Source organism: Piliocolobus tephrosceles, chromosome 8 (genome assembly GCF_002776525.5).
Source record: "Piliocolobus tephrosceles isolate RC106 chromosome 8, ASM277652v3, whole genome shotgun sequence".
In the NCBI taxonomy this organism is placed as follows: Eukaryota; Metazoa; Chordata; class Mammalia; order Primates; family Cercopithecidae; genus Piliocolobus; species Piliocolobus tephrosceles.
In genome coordinates, this window is record NC_045441.1 from 66,295,040 (window position 1) to 66,314,994 (window position 19,955).

Here is a 19,955-nt window from a genome sequence, read left to right on the forward strand (position 1 = left end):
TATCAGACCTGGTATTGTCATGCTTCCAGTCATTGGGAAAAAAGTTAGAAGTCAATTTTTTTTTTTTTTTTACTTTTGTCTTTTACCTTTATCTCATGTACACAACCTGTCAGTGAGTCTTGTCATTTCCTACTTAAAATATCTCTCTCAGATTTGAGGTTTTGTCTCCACATTCGCAGCCCTAGTGCAAGCTCTTAGCACCTCTTGACTAGATTAGAGTCAAAATCTCTTGGATCATCTCCCTAACAGAAGGTACTTTTCCTATAATGCAGGCTGCATACCACCTCCAGAAAGATCTTCTGAAAATACTGGTTTGTTATATGCCTTCTTTAGCAATCTATAATAGTTATGTGATAATAAATGCAGCCCTCAACATCCCTTGCCTCAACTTGTTTTTTAGTAGAAATCAGAACCAAACCTAAACATAACTGTATATAATATTCCTCTTCTACAGACACCCTCTGCCATAGCTGTGTATTTCTGTTGACAGTCCCTTGAGGAGGTCATGTTTCCCTCATGCCTACTATTTTGTTCATCCCCTTCCCTTGAATGCACGTATCTTAAATTCTAATCATACCTTAAGAACCAAGTTAGGTTACTTGTCTTCCTTGAAATTTTTTTTGACACTAATATATCTTGATTCGGAATAGTTTCTGTACTTATATTCCACATCCAAAGGAGAAACTCAAATGCTCTCCATTAGTTTCACACTGCAGGCTAACATTGTTTGCAATGTTAACTATAGTCCGCTCCTGTTGCTTGTCCATATCACACATTTTTTCCTAATCACCTGAAGTTCTTGACAAAGTACTGAGTATAGAGAAGTCTTCAGTAAGATCACTTTAATCTTTGATATGCTCTTCTTACAGTAGAATATTAAATTTCAAACATATGTCCTATTTAAGTTTTGTTTTATAATATCATCCTGTAATACTCAAATCTCCATCAGATATGCAAGTAAGCTTAAACAAACACTTAAGAATCCATTTTCCCACCCATATTTCAGTTCACACTTGTGGCTTCTTGATGTACTTTTTGGCCATCTTGTAGACATAAAATTAGGCTCTTAGAATGAAATTTTCTTTTCATTTGTAAATCTAGCCACTTCAAAACTAAAAATACGAAAAGCTTAGGAAAAGTCAATGGAAAACTGCCTTCTGATATTTAGGCAACCAGTCTCTGTCTTTCATATTTCAATTCTCTGTGACAGGCAAAATATTTGCCTCAGTTATCTTTTCTGTCTTGATTACTAACATCCTTAATATCCCACTGCTTATGCCTGTTCATTTCTTCTGAAAGTGTGTTTTCTTGACCTTCTTTGTAGAACATGTTGTGAATCATTGCTGGTCAAGGTAAGTTGTCACTGGTCAGGCAGGACTCACAAGGTTGGGAAGTCGAGACATTTTGTTTAGGCTTGAAAAAAGAACACCTATTTCATAGAAATGATTTACTAACTTTTGCTATGATCTAGAGATAGTATTATTTATTAAGATACTAAATTCCTAGCAGTAATATTTAAAAGTTTCCAATGCCATGGAAACATTTCTGCTTCAGTAAATGCCAGTCTTAGGAAGTACCCCAAAACTGCGAAATATTAGGGGCCAGTGTAACAGGTAAACCAATAAATATGTGCCTCCAAATCAAGCCTTCAAATTTTTCTTTAGAAGAGTAGTTTATTTCTCTTCTTATTTTCCTCTAAATTCCTATGAACACTTACTTTCTAATTTTCCTCCTTTTGACTTCTTAGATTTCATTTTCTTCTCTGACCAGCAAAGCCACTCTTTACTCAACTCCACCCATAACTATATGCCGGCACACATGCACACAGACATCCACACACTTTCTTTTTCTTTTTATCTTGAGACAGCTTTTTCTAATAAACATAGATCTGGCTCTAAATTAGGTGCTACTGGAAGTTGTCATAAACTCTGAAATTATTTCCAAGTGTTTAATTCACTTCCAGGAAAAGCTGGTTTCTATTATATGACTTTGCTACATATGGCACTGAATCTCTTAACATGAATGGGAATTTCTGGCTGTATATTTAAAAATGAGCTAAGGATTTCTATGCCTTAGCTTGAAAAAAATACAAAGATAATTGAACAAAAAGTTTTTTTTCTTAAATTTTAATTAGTAAACAATCCCTTTTCTCTGGTGCGCTATTAGTTATTTTACTCAAGGGACAGCATCTTCAATGCTTTAGTTTATTTCTATTCTTGATGAGAATCTCTGTGTTTAGGATTTTGCTGATTCGGGATACAGGTTATCTTTAAAACAATAGTCAGTCTTCAGCATCTTATTTACACTGAGAAGGACTCAGCTGTGTCCTTTACTTATATTCTTGTCCATGAAATATGGTAACAAGTTTAAGCAACTTTTTATTGTTGATGATATTTACTTATTTATTTTTTTATTTTTAATTTTTGTGGTTACTTAGTAGGTATATACATTTATGAGGCACATGAGATGTTTTGATACAGGAATGCAATGTAAAATAAGCACATCATGGAGAATGGGCTATCCATCCTTTCAAGCATTTATCCTTTGAGTTACAAACAATCCAATTATCCTCTTTAAGTTGTTTTAAAATGTGCAATTAAATTATTACTGACTGTAGTCACCCTGTTATGCTATCAAATAGTAGGTTTTATTCATTCTTTCAAACTATAAAAAGCTTTTTATTGAAGGAAAATGTACATACAGAAAAGCATTTATATCTAAACGGCAGAGCTCGATGAATTTTCCCCAAATGAATATTCTATAAGCAGTACCTGATAAGGAAACAAAATATTATCAGTATCTTAAAGAAAAAAAAAATTGTAGCTTTTGAATCCTATTGTATAATTTTGTTGATTTTTGCTCTTTAAAATAGACTTTATGATTTAGAGCAATTTTAAGTTCACAGCAAAAATGATGTTTGCTTTTACACTTTATAGGTAGTCCTGAAAACGATGTGTATTTTTCACACTGGCTTTCACATTGTATATTTTTTCCTCAAGTATACCTCCAAGAAATATGATGCATAAACTAAACCTGTCATACAAATTTGACTCACAACTTGTAAAGTGATCCGTACTCCCAACATGATGCCCTCAGTTTTAACACTCTTGGCTACAAGCAATGTCATAATGTTGATGGTTATGCAAATGTATTTATTAGCTGCCAGATTCTAGTCTTAATACAAGCATAAGGTATTACTGCATATTAGCAACTATAGTCTTCTTGGTTAGGAGAATTTTCTTGCATTGTGTGACTCTGTTTAACAGATGATATTATGACTGCCTAGACAAAACTCAGGGATCTGGACCACAGTGGCAATCAAACCGGGAAATCCTATACTAGCTTTATTTGACTCTGCAAAGGCCAGAATTTCATGGGATCGATTGTCAGTACCTATGCTCTGAAACTCCCAAACCCTGATATATAGAGTTGTCCCTTCACACACTCTGGTAAGCTCATCTATTGAATGATTCTATCTGAGTCTTCGATTCTTTCCTTTCATCTAGGAAACTAGTCTAAATGCTCCCAAATTATCATTAAATTAGTTTTATTTTGCCATCCTTTCTTACATTAGTAACCCTCAAATAACTATACAGAGAGCTTAGTCGTCCCTTACCATATCAGTTGCACATTGTTGGAAACACATGGATGGAGGCGTAGAGGAGGCTGAGGCCTCTGACTGTGCATCTGTAGTCAGTGTTGGCATGAGACTCAGTATGTCCTGCCCCTGTGGCCTTCAGAGTCACATGTTTAGCTTTGCACTGTAATCAAGAGTAATATTTCAATACTTTCTTGCTGTAAACACAAATAGATTTTTAACTTGGATCTGTTTTTTGTAGAGAGTTCTTAGAGTCTGTTTTCTCAGTTTTAAGAAAGTTGCCCAAGATTAAAGAGTAAAAACTCTTTCTCTGTGACATCCATGGTGCAGCAGAATCTTAAGATCCATAGTCTTTCTTTGGTTTTAGTGCAGTTTTCATAGTACTGGGTTTATTAGTTTCCTAGGGCTGCTGTAACAAAATGCCATGAAATAGGTGCCTAAAACAATAAGAATGTATTCACTCATAGCTCTGGAGGCTAGAATTCCAAATGTCAGCAGGTTATCCTCCCTCTGAAGGCTTTCTGGAATAATCCTTTTCTGCTTCTTCCTAGCTTCTGGTGGTTTCCAGCAATCTTGGAATTCTTTATCTTATAGTGCATCACTCAGATCTTGACCTGTGTTATCAGATGACCTTCTCCTCTCTGTGTCATTGTCTCTCTTTCCAGATTCTCCTCTTCTTATAAGGACACCAGTCATTGGATTAGGGTCCAGCTAAACCAACATATTAATTTAAATACATCGAGAAAGGCCCTATTTCCAATTAAGTTCACATTCAAAGGTCCCAGAAGTTAGGACTTCAGCATATCCTTTGGGGGGAATTGATCCATCCCAACACTTGATAATCTATTAACTCTAAATCCAAACATCCATGGCCATGGCATACTCTAAGAAAGTTAATTACTAAGTCCAATATATTAAGAATACATTTTAAATCAGTCACTAATTTTATTTTGAGGAAACTATGCATTTTAATTTGCTCTAAGTATCAATTTATTTAGTTCTATTGTGCATTTAACTCCTTCTCTATCTTCAATACTTCTTGACTCTTGACAAAGACCAGTAGTGCCTAATATGATTAAATCACTTTTTTATAGAGAAGTTTATATGCCCCTGAGAAGCAGAGCTGCTAATTATGGATGAATGTGTTAAGATACTTTTATTTCATGTAATGTAACCTAATGTGCATTAATTATAGTACAAGTCACCTTCACTCCAATGCAGGGAGCCAGCATGACAACAGTTTTAGATTCTAGGATGGCAGAAATACCTCTTTGATACTATTCTGTTACTAAAAATGAATCAACACTCATTAGACTCCTATGCTTAGTTGATAATTAACTGCTCACAAAGGTATGTATGTTGTGGAAATTAATGCAGCCAAGGCTTAAATGGGGTAGCTTTTGATTCAAAATGAAAAAATAATATGGCTCTTTCTTGTTTTGAACATGACATGTTGTCTTATTGAAATGTATTTTTTTTTATAAAGTATGAATAGTTCATATGAAATTGATGCATAGTACAGAAGGGAGAAATCTCTAGATGCCTTCAAGCAAGTATTATTTTACCAAATCTGTGTAATTCCTTAAAAGACTAACACTTCAGTTTTAAAACATCACTATTTAAAACACCATGTTATAACACCTTCATCTAAACTTATGACCAGGTTAATAAAAATACTAGTTTTGGATCATACATATTAAAAAATAAATAGGACACTGTATGATTATATACTAACTTAATGTTGAGCTGACAAATACAATATACAGATAAATTTTTATAATCATAATCATCTTCTTTTATTTATATCCTGCTCCTACTGAGATGAATCTCTGGTTACATTTACATATTGAATTACAAAGTTAAAACTAATGATGGGATCAATTATGCCCCATACTGAGCTGTGCACTTTGGAATGACTTTGAGAAAACAGGAGGGTCAAAAAAAAAAAAAAAAAAAAGCGTACACAGGCACAGTGGTTTCAAGATTATGCTAACAGATAAGCAAAGGAAGAACTGTAATGGACAATAATTTGTGTTTGTCAAAGAAATCAGGCTTCTTTGGTGCAAAACCTAAAGTACATTTTTAATATAAACATTTCTGAAAATTACAAAATGTATAGAATAGGTCACAGAAGCTGCTGAATGGTTTATTTAGGGTACATATATAAGGACAAATGTATTATGAATTGTTGTATGACTGTTTATTTGTTCTTATAATTTCTTTATTGTACTTTTAATGTGTTTGCTGTATCTCGATTGAAATATAGTTTCCCCCATGTTAGGCGTTGTCATGTAGAATTTGACACTATCCCCCTTTCTCTTTTTCTAGCTGCATAATAAATGTGCTTCTCATCTAAAACCTGAATGTGACTGTGGACCTTTGAAGGACCATATTTTACCACCCACAACAATCTGTCCAGTGGTACTGGTGAGTTTTTCCTTATCATTCTGCTATAACTCAGGGTTGCTGTGACTAATCAGTATCGTATCCCATTAAAAGCTTCTAGAGATAATTTTTCATCAATCAAGGTAGAAGTATATAGATCTAAAATACATCATTCCTCTGGGACAGCACACCTTTGCCCACTATATTTCCTTTTTCTTTCATGTCACAATACACTTTTTAGAACGGTATGCTTGAACTGAAGCTTACTTAGGTTTTATCACTTAGTCATGCTGTACTTACCAGGAATTGTAAAGGCAGAACACTTTAACATTTTATTTATTTTATAGATCTAGCTTCCAAGAATAACGAAATTATTCTTATGGACAATTTTGCTGGGGATGCACATTGTATGTCTGCAGCGTTGAGGGCTCTCATCTAGGTTAGAGGCTACCTAAAGTGATGATACAACTATGAAGAAAGTTATGCACTGCTGTTGCTGTTTTTTAAAAAATTTGTATTGAACAATAAATTTAACTACCTGCAAAATAATTACTTAATTCAATAAATACGGAAGTGAAAATGCATGAGTAAAGTAACTCTGAAAAGAACGAACCTTGGTAGGAAGAGAAGCAGATACTCAAACAATATTCATATTCAAAATCCAAATTGCCTCAAAAGTTAAACAGTTATTTTAAAAAACAAACTATTTTATATCCATGAGGCACTTCTCATTTTGAAAAACAATATGGAAATTAAATGGCTTGAACTTCCATTTGATATAATAAAATTATAACAACTAAGAAATGTTAGAAAAATACTTTTCTAAAGGTCAACCTAGAAATTAATCATATTACTCATTTTGTAGCACTTGTGATTCATTTTGTAATTATCTGTAAAATACTGGTTGTATTTTAAATGCCTTTATTTAAAAAATTATTAAAAACTCTTCATTTTCTCAAACTACAAAAATAGAGGAAAGAAAATACCTCAATATTGCTGAGTATAGCAATAACTAATTCTAAATTTCCTTTCTTCATGTAAGGTTTATTAGACATCTTATGGTAAATAAGATTAATTAAATATAATGAGAGCGATATAAAAATATTTTACATTTTAGGTTAATTTAGTGTTGTTTTTATTCATTTAAGTATTGTCTTGAAGACTTCTAGAATTTTTGTATTATTTATATTCTTATTTTAAAATACAGCAATTTTATTGGTTTAGATGCATTTTTGATCTCAGATGTTAACTCTGAGATGAGATCTGCAGTTCCTTCCTACTATCCATCTGCCTGTGCAAAAGACCCCACTCAGTTCATTGAGTCTGGGGGCTGCCTCCTTGACGCACTTATGTCAACCCCTAGTTATATAAATTCAAACATAAGATGTATTCTGTTATGCTATCACTTCTTTGTTTGAGAGAATCAAATGTAAAGAGCATGTGTATGTGAATTTTCTTGTCTTTGAACAATCTTGCAAAACCTTTCATTGCTACTTTTAGACATTTTTTATTCTGAAGATGTATCTCCAATGATTAAATATCCCCACAGTTTTAATACTGATTTGTATCTCATCGTTTGCTGTTTACCATTTTTGTTGTGCTATCTACTCTGAAGTGTGTGATGACTGTTGAGCATTCATCCTTCCAAAATGTCTACCTTTCATTGACTTCCATTATATCTCACTCCTGGTCCTTTCTCTGTTTCTCTGGATACTTGCTTCCAGTATCTTTCCTGGGTTCACAATGCCGACATGCCCATGTTGATGCATCCCTGGATTCTACCCTCCTATGTCATGGCGTTCCTCTCTTAGTATTCTTCTCAATGAGATCTTGTTTATTCAGTTGATTGCATTCCCATGTTAGTTTATATTCAGTTCATCCTCCTAAATTCCAAACCTAGAACTGCCACCTGCAGGACCAATATTATTTTAAGTGCAACATGCCCAATATATTATTATTACTGAAATAATTATACCTCTTTTCATTGAACATGTATACTATCCCAGGGACTGTGCTAAAATATTATTTAATTTTTCAGTAAATATTCATTGCATGCCTAGTATGTGCCAAACAGTATTATAGGTAGGAAAGAAAATTTTAAAAGCAAAGGGAAATCTTTGCTTTTATGGAGGTTACATTCCAGCAGAGGTAATGTAGACAATAAACAATAAAAATAAATAAATTATTTAGTACCTGGTTGTACTAAAATATATAAATAGAGTAGAATGTTGATTCCTGAAGATATGAAGAGGGGAGGACTGCGGGGATGTTGGTCAAAGAGTACAAAATTGCAGTTATGTAAGATGAATAAGTGTAGAAATCCAACGTACAGTATGATGACTATAGCTAATATTGTATAACATGGCTGGGCACGGTGGCTCACGCCTGTAATCCCTGCATTTTGGGAGGTCAAAGTGGGTGGATCACTTGAGGTCAGGAGTTCAAGGCCAGCCTGGCCAACATGGTGAAACCCCATCTCTGCTAAAAATACAAAAAATTAGCCGTGTGTGGTGGCAGGTGCCTGTAATCCCAGCTACTGAGGAGGGTGAGGCAGGTGAATCTCTTGAACCCAGGAGGTAGAGGTTGCAGTGAGCCAAGATTGTACCACTGCACTCCAGCCTGAGTGACAGAGTGAGATTCTGTCTCAAAAAAGTATATATATCTATATCTATATATGTGTATATATATATACACACACACACAAAGGTAACTATATGAGGAGATGGATATGTTAATTTGCTTGACTATAATAATCATTTCACTATGAATATTTACACTATGGAAAACAAAATAACAACAAATTTATTTATAGATCAAATTGGCATTTATTCATGAATTAAGACAGCCTCCTTTCTACAGAGTAGAATGAGAGCTCCCACTAGACCTAGAATAGTGGGTTTTGTAAGGTGGGAACAAGAAACACAACAATACAAAACAAAAGCTGATTGTTTAACATCATGTTATTTCAGGTTACTCTTTGGGTAAAGAGTTAAAGCAGAGGTTACATCCTTATTATACCAAGTCAGGTAGACTTGAATTTCACATTTTCAGAAACAACTGATGTGTTTGGGGATCAGTTTGCTTCTTTAAAATTTCAGCTTGATTATGTGACACTTTAGTACAAGTTGTTTGTACTAAAGTTTGGTTTACATTTTGGTTTGGTCTGGTCTGTTGGGACCTCCTGTAGGAGCTCAGTCCAAAATAATGGCCTTTGATAATTTTTATTTAACAATATCAAAACATTAATTATACAGTAATCATATGCCTTAAATACATACAATAAATAAGTACTGGTTTTGTTTAAATTGTTAAGGGAAAAATTAAAGCAGAGAAAGAAGAAATGTTGGTTCGCAGTGATAAAAGAGGCAGTCAAGATATTCACTGACGAAATAGTTGAGTAGAGTTGAGTGATTTGAGGAAGTCACCCCTGTAGCTATCTGGGTACGTACGTAACTTCACTGACAGATTCTGAGGCAGTAGACAATTGACAAATCTCAAAGGCATTGGGGGGTTTAGTGGCTAGCCTTGAGTGTATAGGAGGAAAAATAGGAGTTCAAAGTTATCATGAGATTTTTATGTTGAGTGGGACAATTTAGGCCATTGTAAAATCTTTAGCCTTTACTCTGAATAAAATAGGAAGCCATTAGAGGACTCCGACCAGAACCAGAAATTATCTGACTTATATTTTAAAAGGAAAAATCTGTGCTGTGTTGAGGGGGCAACAATGGCAAAAAGATATAACACTTCTGTTTTCTCAAAAAAACAGAAGTGAAAAAAATAGAAAGCTGGGTCGTTAGCTACAGTGAGGATGGTGCAAGATGTATAAGAAGCCTGTGGGAACAAAATGGATCAAAGAAACAGTGTGATTTTCAAGGAGAAAAGAGCAGCTACCTCTGGTTAGTAATCATCCATTTAGTATACAATTTCAGTCAGCTTAGATGAGTATATTTCTCTACTCATATTCATTCACATTTATCTAGTTACATTCCAGCTTTATGAATGGAATAGGCATAGCCCAGTCTTCATGTGACTGTGTCTTTTGGAGACTATGATATACAGAGAGGGCAGCCAGAGAGTTGAGAACATACGCAAAGGAGTAATTGTAAGGCTTAACCATGGAATTTAAGCTGGAAATAAGGGAAGTAAGGACATTAAATATGAGGTACAGTAATAGATTTTAGGAATAGTACATTGTAAATTACAGTGAAGTAAAAGGTTGTTGGAATCAAGGTTAATGTTGTCAGGTTGAGAGTGAGTGAGGTAGGAATTGAGATTATGAAGGGGTATATTTATAAGTAACACAATATATGAATTCATTTTGTTTTCACAGTGACAACATAAGATAAACATTATAATTGTTTCCATTTTACATATGAGGAAACTGAGAAACAAAGAGGTTAAGTAAATTTCCCAGTGTGCCATGAGTAGTACTTGGCAATTTAGAAGTGGAGCCCGAGTGGTTATCACTCCAGAGCTGTGCTTTGAGATTTTCATCGCCACCCTTTCTCCAAATCCCAATAGAGAGATTTTATCTGCAATATCTCAGCTACTGTACCCTTCACACCCCACCTTTCCCAAACTAGAAACCTAAGCAGCATTTTTGATTTCTCATCTGGAATATCAGATTACTCAATTCTGTTTTTTTGGGGTTTTTTTTTTGTTTGTTTTTTTATTTTTATTTGTTTATTTTTTTTAATTATACTTTAAGTTCTAGGGTACATGTGCATAACGTGCAGGTTTGTTACATATGTATACTTGTGCCATGTTGGTGTGCTGCACCCATCAACTCGTCAGCACCCATCAATTCATCATTTATATCAGGTATAACTCCCCAATGCAATCCCTCCCCCCTCCCCCCTCCCCATGATAGGCCCCAGTGTGTGATGTTCCCCTTCCCGAGTCCAAGTGAGCTCATTGTTCAGTTCCCACCTATGAGTGAGAACATGCGGTGTTTGGTTTTCTGTTCTTGTGATAGTTTGCTAAGAATGATGGTTTCCAGCTGCATCCATGTCCCTACAAAGGACGCAAACTCATCCTTTTTTATGGCTGAGGCAGGATTAAGAACACAATTCTGTTTTAATGTTCTTAATCCTGCCTCTTTACTTCAGCCCAACTATGACTGTCTCGTATACCAGCCTTACAAATTTTCTTATAGGATTGTCCCAGTAGCATCCTTGTGAACTAACTCCTTTCTGTACACCCCAACCTGCTTCCTGGGTCAACTTTCAAAGAATGCAAATATCATAAGTCTCTCTCACTCATAAAATATTTTTGGTGATTCCCTATTTGAATCCCAAATGCTCTAAAATGGTAAACAAGGCTCTTTAACTGGATCAACCTACTCATTCTCTCCTATAGTACCTTAGCCACTGGAAATCAAGGATAATTGAACTACTTGTAATTCTTTAAGTACACCTGTTCTCTCAAGCCTTTGGGGTATCGTATGTGTTAATAAATCAATCTAAATCACTTCGCTTTAAAATTTTGCCCACCTCGCTAAGTAAGAATTAAAAGGTTACTTTCTTGTCATGGAATAAAAATATTGACAATTGTACACATTAACTATTTAAATGATTATACTTCAAACAAAGTAATGAAACTGTTCTGCCCACAAAATTGCTTAATCTGCTCCAGCTGATAGGCTCTGAGCCTTTTCAGTCTGTGAACCTTCAGTAACTTTCCAGGAATAATTTCGCACTTCATTACCTGTAGCCCTTCATTTAAAGCAAATCATTAGTCCCGACATATAACATGTTGTTTTGTTTTTTATTTTTTAATACCAGTTTCCTCTTTAAGAAATTGTATGCCACTGTTTATTGTGCTAATCTTCTGTAAGAGGAGCAGGTGAGGTTCAGACTCAGTTAATACAAAGTGAATATTGATATTATCTCTATCACATTATAGAAAATATTAAAGAACTTAAGATGCCTAGTTTTATTTTTTTCCTTAGTCTTTGACTCTGTAGTTAGGAATTAGCTATTGAATGACTTCTATAAATATAGCGTGGGTCTTTAATTTCTGGTTGAAGCTCACATAGCCTTGTAACTTAATGACATATCACAAGGTCAAGATCCATAGCCAATGTCTTCTTATATTTTTGAACACCTTCTCCAGCATCATTAAAAAAAAAAATTGTACCACCCTTCTCAGCCATTCCATCCCTCCCCAATAGTTTCTTTAAGCTGTAGGTTAATGATTCAGTAGATATATGCTCACCATTTCCAGAGGTTAGCAAGGTAAGCATCTCCTCTGCACTGATGAAATGCTTTTTAGAAGCATGCACTACAAATGGCTTCCACAAATAATTGGCCTTGATAATGGCTATTGCCATAAAAATGGCTTAAAATCAAGTAGTCTGAAGTTAAAATCATTATCAGATGATTTTTTCATTCAAATAAAAATTAAACAATGATTCCCTACATCATATATAATTAGTTTTCTGAGGTTGCAATAGGCATCCAGTATCTTTTTAAAGTACTATCAAAACCTGTATTACTTAAAATTTATTTAATGTGGGATTTAGTCAAGATTTTTCCATGACTGTGTTTAGGTACTTAGAATGCTTAAAAAAAAAAAAAATGTTCTGGTAGCAATTATAGCTATAGTTCATTTGCTGCCATATTGAAGACAGATCAGGAACTGTTTACAAAGATAGATTTCCTGAAATCCTCCCCTTATTGTACTTCCAAACAAATGTAGGATGAATCCCAACTCATCAAGACTCATAAGCGGCTTAATTTCTATAAAAGGCCATTAACCCTTCCCAGTTGATTGTCAAAACAGATGTTCTGCCTTTAATAGAATATATTTAAAAACTGCATTCTTGGTTCTTGCTACAGATAACACACTGAAATCTTAGCTGTCCAATCCAAAACAAAGTGACATTGCAAATAAATTTTAATAATCTCATATGGAATATGGCCTAATGAGGCCATATGCAAGCCACTCACTCTTCTATGTTCTAATTTGCCCCTAACTCAAGACAGATGTAGTCTATGTTGTTTTAGCCCTTCACAGTTTTGCTTAAATAAAATTGGGCTTCAACAATTATGTCATCAGCCTGCAATGAAAGGGATTTTTAAAAATTAATCATATAAAACTCCCTATTTTAACAAAAAAAGATATGTTGGAAAATCCTTCATTACCTGACAAAAGTTCTTCTCAATTCTGTTTATCACGGTGTTATCTCTTAGACTTCATGTGTCATTACCATCATGTTTCTTTTTTTGTATTTAAGAAGCTTACAGTTAAATGTATACCAACATTGAACTATGATGTTGGAATACACGTTATTTATTAGTATGTTTTATTATATAACTTTATTACTATTCTATTCATAAATTTCTCTTCTGTTTCTCTATAATGGCTTAAGTTCATACTTTTAAAATTATTTTGGGTAGTACATAAATTTGTGAAGTCACAGAAATCAATGAAATAGACCCATAGAATCCCTTTGATTTTAGAGTAATCTTATAGAGTAAGCTACAAATCTGATCAATTTCTCTAGAATTATATTTTAGTTTTATATTCATTCTAAGTTTTATATCTTTTTTATAAGGTAAAGTGGCTCTATAAAAGTGCACATGTTTATGTAATTATTTTTCAGTTTTGAAGGGGCTTTTGTTCGATTATGTCTGCCACTATCAACAAAAGAAGACTTGAGATATCTCATGACAAAATCATATTTTAAACTTTGAAGAGTAAACTCGAGCAAATTATCACAAAAATCATTTCTGTTGTATTTACCTCCATGATTTAGTTTTGTTTTCTGTGTGTACACATTTTGTGTTATAATTTAAAAACAATGTTCTTATTTTAATTTAACTTTTAGGTTCAGGGGCACATGTACAGGTTTATTATATAGGTAAACTTGTGTCATGGGGGTTTGTTGTACAGATTATTTCATCACCCAGGTACTAAGCCTACTACGCATTAGTTATTTTTCCTCATCCTTTTCCTCCAACCCTAAGCCCTCCATTGTTGTTGCCCTCTATCTGTCCATGTGTTCTCATCATCGAGCTCTCACTTATAAGTGAGAACATGTGGTATTTGGTTTTCTGTTCCTACATTAGTTTCCTAAGCAAAATGGCCTCTAGCTCCATCCATGTTCTTGCCAATAACACAATCGATCTTGAAGAGCAAGGTTCTTAATTCTCTAACAAAGGGGTTAATTACTTGGCCATTTTTTCCATATCAATAACAATATTTTAGTGTCGATAAATTGGAATCATGAATGACATAGTTTTAATATGCTGATTATTTAAAGTTGAAGTTGTATGATATATACAAACCATTGTTTTATACAAATTGTGATTTTTATTTCTTAAAGGTACCTTAAAGATCATTGCATTATTTTATTTACAACATCTGCAGTGCCAGCTTCCTACTGTTTATACTTCTTCTATTTCCTCTTTCCTTCCTTCCTTCTTTCTTTTCTTCCTTTTTCTTCCCATTAATTTTTACTAAAGTCACTGGAGCTAAACATCCACATAAGAGCAGTTCTCTTCTCTCCTGCAATTCAGAGTAAACTAGATGAAGCATCCAAAGAGATTAAATATGGTGTGATAAATATTCACTTATAGGAGCTCTAGAGGTGGGAATCTTAATGCATCCTAAGGGTAAACAGTAAATGTCTGAGTATAAATAAGTATTTTGAAGCAAACTGTAATGTGGCATTTACATAAATAGTCTCAGTGACAAGAGAATACACAGTGTGATCATGAAACTCCAAAATATTTTTTAAAGGTTATGTGTAAGGGTGAGGCTGGAGAGGGAGGTCCAAGATAATGGCTTCCTGGCCTGTCTTGTCAAGGAGATTGGCTTTATCCAATATAAATATGAGCTTAAATGATTAACTTTGTGTTGTAGAAAGACAACTTTGCTAGCAATGTGGTGTAAACTAAATGTAAAGCAGGGAGCAGAAGAGATATGAGAGTATCAGTGGGAGATTGCAATGTGAATAGTCAAGATACACCAACAGAGGAAGAAAATTAGGTAACCAGGAGAGAAAACTGTAGCAGAGAGTAGAATATTAGGATTTGATGTGATTTCAAAATAGATTATTTTCAGATGATGGTAAGATCCAATATGCAGTGATGAATCTGAGTGACTCAACTGATGTGCAGGGGATGTTCATTAGATGTTAGAAAGTAAGGGAACTCTGAGAATGGCTTATTGGATGTTATCCTTAAAACCACCCAGGATAGTTGCAGAGTCTTAAAAATAGTTTTTACTTGACAGTAATGAATAAATTTACTTGGCAGTAATGAATAAAGTAAATAAATAATGAATAAATATAATGAATAGTTTTACTTGACAAAAATGAATAAATAAATGAATAGAGAGGAGAACTATTAGATTTCATGAACCTCGAATGTAAAGAGAATCTACTTTGGAGCTGGACAAGTGGTAATTTTGATGGAAGGCCAAGATATTGCCCTTAAACACAGAATAAGGGTAGAGACGAGAACTATTAGATTTCATGAACCTCAAATGTAAAGAAAATCTACTTTGGAGCTGGACAAGTGGTAATTTTGATGGAAGGCCAAGATAGTGCCCTTAAAACTATAGCACTTGAAAGGATTGGGAGAGTGAGCTGCCTCTTTTCAGAAGTGTTATTAGCAAAAGTGGCAATCATTTGGAGAGGAAAGGATAATTTGTTTTATTGCACAATGGTTCCAGAGAGTCCAGTGAAAAGTTTTAGAAAAGAGGAGAAGTGTGGAAGATTGATGAGAGAGAGAGAGAGAGAAAGGAAGGGAGGAAGGAAGAAAAGAAGGGAGGAAGGAAGGAAGGCAGGAAGGAAGGAAAGAAGGAAGGAAGGAAGGAAGGAAGGAGAAAAGAAAGAAGAGAAGAAAAGAAAAGAAAGAAAAAAGAGAAAGAAAGAAGAGAGAATAATGAGAGCCAGAAAGTGTAGAAGACTAGAGAGTCCAGAGTTCTAACATGAACTCCTAATCTGTGGGCAAGTCATTTCCATCCAATAGTTTCAGAATGGTGACAAATGACTTGTGTATGAAATATAAAAAGAATTTATATAAATCAATAATAGACAAACAATTCAATTGAAAAGGGAAGGGACCTAAACAGGTATTTGAACTAAGTATATTTATAAACCACCTATTTACATATGAATATGTATTCACCATTATTACTTATCAAGAAAATTGATATTAAATATCAGGAGATAACACTAGACACTTAAGAGAATGATACAAGCACATTAAAGAGCCTAAGCTTTGTTAAGATGGAGCCAAATTGTTCATCCATTGCAAGTGAGAGTAAATTGGTTCAGTCACCTTAGAACTATGGCAGTATACCATTTGTATTTTAATCCTGGGATTTCCACTAGTTTTGTGATAGGAAGCAAGCTATTAACATCTTGTCCCTCTGCATTCCGTTTGTAAATAAAATCAAATGAGTTAATTCATGAAAATTGCTAACAACTATGCTGGTGGTGAGTGCTAGGTTATCATCTAATATTGCTATTATAAGTGTTATGCTATAATTTGAAAAGTGAATTTTAACATTTTATTATACCATAACTATGTACTCAAACAAAATTTTAAAATAATAAAGAAAAAGAATTTAAACACTTAAAAACCTGTGATATAGCTATATAAGAAGAATCACAATTAATATATAAATAGAAACACTATTAAAATTACCTTTCTGGTTTTTAGATTTTTTTCACCTTTTTAAAGTTAACCTGAATATACCATGTGGCATTCTATTTTAACATTTAACCTGATATCATTAAATGTTTATGTATTTCCATATACTATGGGACATCACTATTAATGCTTGCATAATCTCATTAAGTAAAGATGTCATATTTTAGTTGAAACTGTTTTTGTCTAGCATCTTTTCAATTCCTCATTGTGTGATTATAAGTAACGTGATAGTGAACATCTTTATGAAGAATAGTTTCTTCTGGCTGTTCTCTACTCAAAAGTGCAAAGGATCATTTTTCCCACACTGTGTTATTTTGTCCTACAAATGATTCAGCTTTTACAGTTGTTTAATTCTTTCTGTACTATAAAGCCATTCCTAATGAAGAAAATAATGATTAAATATTTCCTAAAACAGAAAATTTGTCTTAGAATAGAAACTTATTTACAATTTTTAAATCATTTTTAGATGATTATTTATCTCACTTTTGAACTTAACTATATTATTACTATCCATTAGCAGGAAATGACAGGATGTGAAACAATGAATGTGTGCAACACTATATCCCTTTAGACCAGTTATGGTGTGTTCTTCCTGGAATACATTCTCTTGTTATAATATCTGATGAACCTTTAAGAATAGAGTTAATACAATGAGAACACATGGACACAAGAAAGGGAACATCACACCCCAGGGCCTGTCAAGGGGTTGTGGGTTAGGAGAGGAAGAACATTAGGACAAATACCTAACGTATGTGGGGCTTGAAACCTAGATGATAGGTTGATAGGTGCAGCAAACCACCATGGCACATGTATACCTGTGTAACAAACCTGCACATTCTGCACATGTATCCCAGAACTTTAAAGTAAAATTTAAAAAAGGAAGAATAGAGTTAACAAAAATATCATCAAAATAAATTATGAAGCTTGTTAGTTCACAGAAAGGACAACAAAACTGTTTGAAAATGTATATTTCAAAATACTATTTAGTTTCCAAATGAATTAATCCTGTTTTACTCTTGTAAACATAATTTGTAAAATTATAAATATTTATTAAAATTATAAATATAAAATTATAAATTTTATTATTTATCGATACATAATATTTGTACATATTTATGGGGTACATGTAATATTTTGTAACATGAATAAAATGTGCAAAGATCAGGTCAGGGTATTTAGGTTATACATCACCTTGAGTATTTTATTATTTCTTTATATTGGGAAGTTCTCTCTTCCAGCTATTTTGAAACATACAATATGTGAAACTATTGTCATCCTACCCTACCATTGAACATTAAAATTTATTTCTTCTATCTAACCACATGTTTGTATCTATTAACCAACCTTTCCTTATCCTCCTACTCCATAAACATGCAAACTCTTCCCATCCTTTGATAACCATCATTCTACTCTGCCTGCATGGAATTAACTTTTTAGCTCCCACATATGAATGAGGACATGTGATATTAATCTTTCTGAGTCTGGCTTATTTCACCTATCATAGTGACCTCCAATTCCATACGTGTTGCTGAAACTTAAAATGGTTCCAGTTCTACATCTCTTTTTTCTTCACTGTAACTCTGAAAACTTGGCTAAGTTGTGATGTTGCTGAAGGAGCGATCTACGTATCTCTACCTATAACACCCTCAGAAAACCATATGTCATATTAACTTCTCCTCTTCTTCCGATGTTGCTTGCTCTTCCACAATTTTAAGAATTCTACTAAATTATGCATTGTAAATATGGTGATTAAGTCTTAAATAGCATAGAGTATGTTAAATCTTTCCTTAGAGCATGTGTTTAACTAAGTCATTATTTCTCAGCAATGTCAGAAAGTTTGTTAGGAAGTAGAAGTATGGTATATGCGTCTTTCTCACAGCTCCAGTAGTATGGAAACTTTCTGTATATTTTTTCATCTGACGTAATTCTAATCAGCAAGAGTTGATAATGACAATCCCAGTGCTACACATCAGCTAATTCAAGGAGGGTGGGAGATACTCAAATCCTCTGTGATTCTGAAATTTGAAATTTGAATTCTCTGTAATATTGTTTCTAGGCTAGTTATAAAACTTCCAGAAATGCAGAGTCTGGTTGGGAGGTGTGAACATATAACTAAGGATGTATCATACTGCATTGAGCTTCAGCTTTTATTTCACATCATTATGGCTGTTTCACCCTTCTTTTAAATTTACCTCGTTAACCTTTAAGCAAAGTTACTAAAGTCATCTATTTTCTTGAAATCCTATGTCATCCACGGAAGGTTTGTGCCTATGCAACATTCTTTTTTGTTGAAAGAGCAGGGATAAAGCACATTGTCAGTTCTCAATAAATGTTTCATCAGTGTCATTACTTAATATTCATTTAATTAATATTCATTATAGATCAATTCATAATTGTCATCATAGTAATGATAGGCAAAAAGAAACCTCATTTTTCCATATTTTGGAAATCTAACTCAGACTCAGTTTCATGGTATTATTCATAAAGGATAGCTGCTTTTTATTTATTTAATTTTTTAAATGTGTAGGATTACATTCTCACTGATTCAAATTCTGGAACATATTAAGAACTAGGGTGCTAATACTATTTATAAAATATGTTTAAATCCATTCTGGTTTAAAATATTCTACATGTACATATATTTTAAAGAGACATAGCATAAGAAAACTGGAAGGGACCCAGCCTTACTAACTGATGATTTCATCATCTTACCCTTGGGAGGTTAACCAACCATTTATCTGTTACATTGTCTTAGATTGGTTTTGTTGCTTTCTGACAAACTATCTTTACATTGAACTAGTTTATATTATGTAAAATATGTATAATTATAAACAGGGTCTAGTCTAAAAGAAAAAGTTCAAGTGTTACGGACAACTGTTTTTGTTTCTACCTAAGTGCATAAGGTAGGGTTGTATACTTAAAGGGTTTTTTAAACAGGGATATATGTGTATATATATATATCCTATATATCTACTACATATATAGGATATTTGTGTATATATATCTTATATATACTGTATATATAGGATATGTGTGTGGATATATATCCTATATATACTGTATATACAGGATGTGTGTATGTATATCCTATATATATACTGTATATATATCCTATATGTATAGCTGTACCCAGGGTAAGCAATAATAATTTTTTTCAAAAAACAAACTTGTGCCACATTGGGTTTGCCATGATTTATGGAGAAGTCAAAACAAAAGCCCAGTAAGACATGAACTGGAAGTTCAGCTAAGAAGAAATCTGATGAAAATCTTTCATTTTAATAAATGAACAATTGAGATGTTAATAT

At 33.4% G+C, this 19,955-nt stretch overlaps 1 protein-coding gene across 19 annotated transcripts in view; it reads left to right on the forward strand.

The window, feature by feature from the left end:
- DGKB (diacylglycerol kinase beta) overlaps positions 1–19,955 on the forward strand; it is an 824,940-nt gene that overhangs the window by 298,366 nt on the left and 506,619 nt on the right. For all 19 annotated transcript variants that reach the window (XM_023215889.3, XM_023215898.3, XM_023215895.3 and 16 more), the window contains one exon: positions 5,927–6,025. In XM_023215889.3, coding sequence (XP_023071657.2) covers positions 5,927–6,025 — 99 coding nt within the window. The remainder of the gene's footprint in view (positions 1–5,926; positions 6,026–19,955) is intronic.